This window comes from Bombina bombina, chromosome 3 (genome assembly GCF_027579735.1).
Source record: "Bombina bombina isolate aBomBom1 chromosome 3, aBomBom1.pri, whole genome shotgun sequence".
NCBI lineage: Eukaryota > Metazoa > Chordata > Amphibia > Anura > Bombinatoridae > Bombina > Bombina bombina.
Window position 1 is genome coordinate 623,505,915 of NC_069501.1, and position 7,386 is coordinate 623,513,300.

Consider the following 7,386-nt stretch of genomic DNA (forward strand, 5'->3'; position numbering starts at 1 on the left):
AAAATCTAGTGTATAATGTCCTTTTAAAGCTTGTGATCACATTCATTTTACATTATTAGACGATAAACCAGGTAGCTTCATGTATGTATAAGATTCTCAAGCATTTATATTTTTGAAGTTAGCAAAAGTTTTAGCTTCTGATGATAAAGGCAGTTATTATACACCTCAAATTATTTTTGTGCAAAATGTGTTACACTTCTCAGATTTTTTTTTTCTAGTGTAAAATCTAACTTTTATACTTAGGCTATTTTGTAAACCATGCATAAAGGGGTTAAAATGTATTTATTTACTTTAAAATAGTCACAAGTTTCCAACTTTTTTTAGAGTTAGAAGTCACAACATAACTGCACATTAAAAATACAAAATTATTTACAGAAATACACCATTTTCTCCATTCCTATGAACTGGTTGGTGCCAAAATAAACAGCTGCTTTTTTTCTCCTTCTACCTGTAGTAGATACAACCTGATGTACCTATATTTTAACCCTAAACAGACATCACGAAGAGGAAGTTAATATACATGAGGGAAGGGGGTGTTTTGCTGGGTGGTCAAGTACTCAAGACAGTGTCAGAAGCTAAATGTTCTGCAATGATTTTTAAAGCAAAAGATGAGGTCCTAGTAGCACTCCCTACTACCACCTATAAAACGAAGGTTTAGCTTCATAGTTGAGGTAAAGCCTATTAGTCTCTGGTTGGATAATTGAGTCTGTAGTAAACAGTTCATAGCCTCTAAAACAAAGGCAGCTCATCCCTGACATGGACAAGAGTTTCTGCTTAACATAATATAAAGTGGGCAGTGATGGGGATACACAGAAGGGACAGGAAGGCAACTTTTGGCACATAATATAGATCTGCTCATACCATGAATGGTGCAAATACAGATCCTAGGACGGTGATGGGAACAGGCGTTAATGAGGCTCAGTAAACACAAGTCTTTGATGTGGGTTCTCACTGCCCCTCCTACTCCTGTTTCAGGGCCTCACTGGGTGGTTCCGTGGTGGGAGTAGATTCTACTGGTTTGGGGGTCTCCTCAGGTGGGGTTTCTGTGGTTGTCTCGGGTGGAACTGCAGCTTCAGTGGATTCTTTTTTGAGGTCATCTTGAGCGGGGGCAGATTCGGCTTCTGCAGGAGCCGTTTCTGGTTCGACAGCGGGCGTGGCTTCCTCAGCTGTAGGAGCAGCAGCCTCATCCCCAGCCGCGGTCTCTTCGGTTGCCGGCTGCTCCTTCTTGGGCTTGCGGAAGGGATTTCCCCCTAACTTGAACGTTTTCTTGAAAGAAAAACGCTTCTTTTTCTTTGATTGCTTGCCAGGGGGCTCCTCTGGTTTGGATTCACCATTCACTGGGGATGCGGGTTCTATAGTCTCTCCAGATCCCACTTCTGGAGACACTGGTTCCGCAGAGCCATTAGATGGTACAGTGTCTCCATTTTGCTTTTGGGGAGCAGCATCACCGATGGTCTTAACGTGTCCATTTTCCTACAAAGCGTAAAACGAGAAGCAGTTAATAAATCTTACTTGTATCAATTTGTTATCTGAATCAGGCTAAAACGATACTTCTCTTTATTACATATACCAAAAAAATGGAAATTACATTTCTATAGAAAACTCGCCGACTTTGTTACACACTTGTTTTGCCTTCATACCCCTACGACAAATATATATGTAGTTTGACCATGAAGTGTAAGGCACCCAATCAAATAGAATACATTACATTTAATTAATTCTTTACAGCCTGTCCTAACGGCCAGTGATGTAAACGGGTAATTAAACCATCACTACTCAAGATTTAGATGTGCAAATACACTTAACAAATGGCAAACGTCTATTAGTTCTAATTATTCTGCTGTACTCACCTGCTGTTCGCCCTCTTTGCTTGTGACGGCTTCGGCGACCGGTCTCTTTGACTCTAAGCTGCCCATTTCGTTGAATGATTTCTATAAAGCGGTCGGTTTAAAATACTATGTGAAAAATTGTAATTCGCTGCCTTCGTGCACTGCTTCTTAAAAGTCTGTGAATCTCACCCCGCCCAATTTTTATATATAGCGCCACCGGTGTGCAACGCAGCCAATTAGAGCGAAGTAAGTCCGGAAAGGGGGGCAGACTCAACCAATGGAGGCGTAGGGGGCAGGGCAAGAGCGGGTGAGTCCTTATGCCATGATAAGGAGGCAACGGGAAATTTAGCCTAAGGCAAACATGCATTTAAATGTCTTTACCCCATCCCGTGTCTATGTTACTGGCTGTAAGATTATTATTTTAGATTCAATGGAATGTAGTTGCTGCAGAAAATGGGGGCGGAGGTCAGAAATATGCACTATAGGCAGACTGAAAACCACAGGGGAGGGGCGCTTACGTGACACACACCCTATAATGTGCTCAGCATGCCTCTGGTTAGGGTCAGTAATATGGGGGGTTATGGGATACATTCCTCAGCTGTGGGTGCTTCCTGTCCTCTGCCTGCCAGTGTCCATATGTGTGTCTAGTTATACTAAGTAATACATGTGTAGTTGTATTTATTTATCTGGTTTGCCTATAGACTATAAACTTCGCGTACTTTGGTTAATTAACCGAATACAATTGATGTGGGGACATGGGAATCATTATTTACCGAGTGTGCTTTATTATCATTAACTAGTGAAAGAGATTCCCCTAAATCCCGTTGCATAAGCATTGTTTAGTAGAATCAAAAGTGAAAGGATGTTCTGTCACTTAAATCCTAATTATGCCTTCATCCAAAAACTCAATGCAGGCAGAAACCCAACATGTGTGATTGTGTAATTGATTAAGTAAGCAGGAATTACCCTGGAGTTCAGCCAGCAGAATTCCCCCAGTAGTCCAAATGCCAAGTTCTTATAATATGAAACTGAAACGAATCATGATGTAAATTCCAGATCGATGGGAGCACACCGATGAAATATTTTTGATTTAATGATGCCCTCTTCATAGAATACCTTCAATCATCTACTTCTTCAAATACTGGTGGTCTCATTTTGTGTTTCTCAAATGTTTTACTTTTGTGACACTTCATTTTCTTTTTTACTTTTGTGACACTCATATAGGATTCACATATATTTGCATAAATATGCTTTATAAATCAGAAACTTAAACCAACAGGACCTGTTTGAAACTATATTTATTTTTTGTTAGATGATCTCACATGTAGAAATAGTTTCCCCATAAAGATAATGTATTATAGTATGTTTTATTTGTTGCCTACATTGAACAGAACCAATAAAAACACTGGCCATGCCAGTAAAAAAATATTGACTTGATGGCACGCCAACACCCATGATTATTGTTTTTCATCAAAGTGAGACCCTATTGACTTTATAATGTATCACAGATACATACAAAATACTATTTGGAAAACAAGTACTTGTTTACAATAATAATCTTAAAATGTACTTAATACAAAAATAGAATTCCCTTAATATTTAACAAATACTTTCAATGCTCACTCTGTGTGATGCCCCAAGCCAAGCACTTCTACACACTTGGGTCCATACATCCTGCTTGGGAAAACAGGCTTATTCTACTGTTCCAATAGATAATGGAAAATGTTGAAACAGAAATTTTGATGGTTAATAAGAACAAAGAATCTTCCCACTGCTGTATCTTAATCATGAACAAACAAATTTGCTGTATCTTAATCATTAACAAACAAATTTGGGTTTCATATCCCTTTAAGGGGCTATAATAGTGGGAAATGGTATGCTCTAATTCGTTAGAGCATGAAATTTAAGACTATCGACCCTGCACTGCGGTGCGTTTATCCCCTGCAAAAGTACCACTCAGAACCCGCAGAGCACTGCTAGTCCTGAGTGGAAACCGCTGCTGATCCAATCAGCAGCACTAGTTGCACATCAGTTGTAGGGTTGATAGTCGTAAAATTACATGCTCTAACTAATTAGAGCATGTCATGTTTCCATTATTATGGTTATTTAACAAAGGGATTAAACACATAGTTAAAGTCAGTTCCAGATCAGCATTGCACTACTGGAAGCTAGCTGAACACTTTTGGTGAGCCAATGAGAAGACATACGTGTTGATACCAGTCACCAGCTAGATCTCAGTAGTGCATTGCTGCTGCTCAGCATATGTAAGTATGCATTTCAATAAATAGTACCAAGAGAACACAGTAAATTAGGTAACATAAATTAATTTAAAAGCATCTTAATTAAGATAATTATGAACGTTTAAAGGGACAGTCAAGTCCCAAAAAAAACTTTAGAGCGTGTAATTTTAAACAACTTTCCAATTTACTTTTATGACCAATTTTGCTTTGTTCTCTTGATATTCTTAGTTGAAAGCTAAACCTAGGATGTTCATATGCTAATTTCTTAGATCTTGAAGGCCGCCTCTAATCTGAAAGTATTTTGGCAGTTTTTCACCACTAGAGGGTGTTAGTTCACGTGTTTCATAAAGATAATATTGAGCTCACGCACGTGAAATTACCTAGGTATGATCACTGATTAGCTAAAATGCAAGTCTGTCAAAAGAACTGAAATAAGGGGGCAGTTTGCAGAGGCTTTGATACAAGGTAATTACAGAGGTAAAAAGTGTATTATTGTAACTGTGTTGGTTATCCAAAATTTGGGATTGGGTAATAAAGGGATTATCTATCTTTTTAAACAACAAAACTTCTGGTGTTGACTGTCCCTTTAAGTTTGACTTTCATGTCCCTTTAAAGTTAGTACAGTGCCTATTAATCTTTAATATGTGGACAGTGTATGGAGCATCTTATCAACATTAACCTTAAAAATGAGCCAATGCATCTATTAGTGTAATTTTAATTAATTTGACCTACAGACACTTACTCTAAAATAGCAAGTGTAAGAGTTCTAAAGATTTGTTCTTTTTTAGTAATATGTTTGTTTATACAAACAGTCGCAAGTCATTGTGTGTTGGTCAAATTCATTAAAACCTTGATGATATGTGACTTCAAATTAAGCAATAATCTGTATGTTGTATACATTACTTTGCTTTCAGCAAGACTTCACCAAGTCTTGAATGTCTGTGAATGCCCAAATTCACAAGGAGTGGTGAAACGTAGCAGGCTTTACAATCTAATGGAAGTATGGGGGAGAATGTTTGTGCGTATATAAGTATATATACACATATATATGTGTATGTATGTGTGTATATATATATATATGTGTATGTATGTGTGTATATATATATATATGTGTATGTATGTGTGTATATATATATATATGTGTATGTATGTGTGTATATATATATATATATGTGTATGTATATATATATATATATATATATATATATATATATATATATATATATATATATATATATATTGACTATACTGTCCCTTTGAGTATGAACTGTTTGCATGTTTACAGATACACAGACATATATTTTGATATAAATGAGTACAACGTACAGTGGAAGGAAGTTTGCTTAGTGACTGACTAGACAGAGAAAGCACATTATTGGTTTATTAGATTATTTAAGGATACTTTATTTTCACAATGGCTAAATACTAAATCTAGTTAGACAAAGGGTGTCTTTAAAGGGGCCAGTGACACAATTCCGGCTTCATACAGCTTAATGGTAATCAAAGTGTATTGCACTGTGGAGACCACATGCAGAGGGAGATTCTCATGCTCAAGAGTATTGTTCTTTATTTTATATTTGTGTATTCTGCATGTTTTGTTATGTATAACAATAAATATGTCTGTAGAAAAGTATGTCTCATGTGTGTGTGTGTGTGTATATGTATATATATATATATATATATATATATATATATATATATATATATATATATATATATATATATATATATATATATATATATATCTCTATCTCAGCAGAAAAGAAAAAAGCACTCACTGGTCTTCAGATAACATATCCAAATATATTTATTAGTGACGTTTCGGGACAAATAGCGTCACTTCCTCAGACCAACAGAAACTGCAAACAAACAAACTAATAAAGGCCTGTTAAACCCTCCCCTAAAGAGGCCACCAATGAATGGAGGCCGTGTGCAAAACATATCAGGACTGTACCACATAGACAGAAAATGTGATATTAAAACCATATATACAGTGTCAGATATATAACTCGTATATCAAGTGTAATTCAAATGCTGAATAGATGAAAAAGCAAACAAAGTGTATCAAACTTTATATATATGTGTCCCTCTTATATAGTCCTGAAACATATATCCCTGGCATAGTAGGAGCCCCCAAATGGAACATTCCAAATTCAGAAAACACACCCACATGGGAGTTGATCATCCCACTATAAACCAATACTCGATCAGCACAATCAAAATCCTCAATCATTCATCTAAAAGGGTGCGCACAAACCAAACCAATGCGGAACAAATAAACCCATAGTTATCACTGCAAGCGCGTCTCAATCAGAGAAAAATCCTTATCTATACCTACACAATCAGACCTCCAGACCACCGCTGGCCTTACATGCTACCACCTCCCGTTTTTTAGGACGGAGTCCAGGCCGCACACGAGACGGGGGGGGGGCATGTCCCGCCGCCGCCCCCCACTACAAAGGAAATAGAGAGCAACGTCTTTAACATCAGTACTAGAATACTGAATGCCTCTGAAATCTCCTTACTGCAGAAGGGTCTATCATTTGTCCCCACGAGGAGGAGGGATTCTTTTGACTCCTTTATTGACATACAGAAATTTGGTAGAAAATTGCGCCTTAAAGAATTCTTCAGGAGTGAGAACAATGATGAGATAACACACTTCAAAACCCCGGGGACTTTTGACCATTCTTCCAACAATCCCTCTATCAAAGCATATACCAAATATTTGACTATGATCAATCAAGATTCTGGGAACCACAGGAGATATAGGAACAATCTAACTAAAGATGAACAAAGAGCCCTGAAAATACTTAGCGAGAATGATACCATCGTGATCCGCCCTGCTGATAAGGGCGGTGGGGTTGTGGTCATGAACGCAGACGATTACAAGAATGAGATTCTTCGTCAACTTTCAGACACAACTACCTATAAGATCTTACCTGGAGATCCAACATTAAAACTTAAACGTGAGATTGATTACAAAATATCGATATGGAAAGAAACAGGCATGATTTCTGAACATGAAGCAAGATTTCTTCAAAGAGATTTTCCTATTACCCCTGTTCTCTATACATTGCCTAAGATCCATAAGGATATGGATAACCCACCGGGCAGACCGATTGTCTCGGCAAGGGGTTCGCTCTTACAATCTTTGGCGATCTACACTGACCATTACTTACAACCCATGGTACAATGTATGAGATCTTATACACGTGATTCATCCACGTTTATTCAGGACATTCTGAAATTAAGGGACATTACTAATAACGATCTATTGGTCACAATGGACGTTTCAAGTCTATACACTGTTATCCCTC

At 37.5% G+C, this 7,386-nt stretch overlaps 1 protein-coding gene across 1 annotated transcript; it reads right to left on the reverse strand.

Annotated features, from left to right (window-relative positions):
* Positions 1-263: 263 nt before the first annotated feature.
* Positions 264-1,992, reverse strand: MARCKSL1 (MARCKS like 1). The gene is made up of 2 exons (XM_053704826.1): positions 1,851-1,992; positions 264-1,473 (listed from the first exon to the last, which is right to left on the reverse strand). Exons 1-2 carry the CDS (start codon positions 1,914-1,916, stop codon positions 961-963), a joined length of 579 nt encoding a protein of 192 aa, XP_053560801.1. The 5' UTR covers positions 1,917-1,992; the 3' UTR covers positions 264-960.
* Between the last annotated feature and the right edge of the window lie 5,394 nt (positions 1,993-7,386).

Excerpts from the sequence above, each read along its gene's own strand:
- MARCKSL1 (XM_053704826.1), bottom strand. The coding sequence starts at position 1,916 with ATGGGCAGCTTAGAGTCAAAGAGACCGGTCGCCGAAGCCGTCACAAGC. Across the intron at positions 1,474-1,850 it reads GCAAAGAGGGCGAACAGCAG|GAAAATGGACACGTTAAGAC; the intron begins GTGAGTACAGCA and ends TACGCTTTGTAG.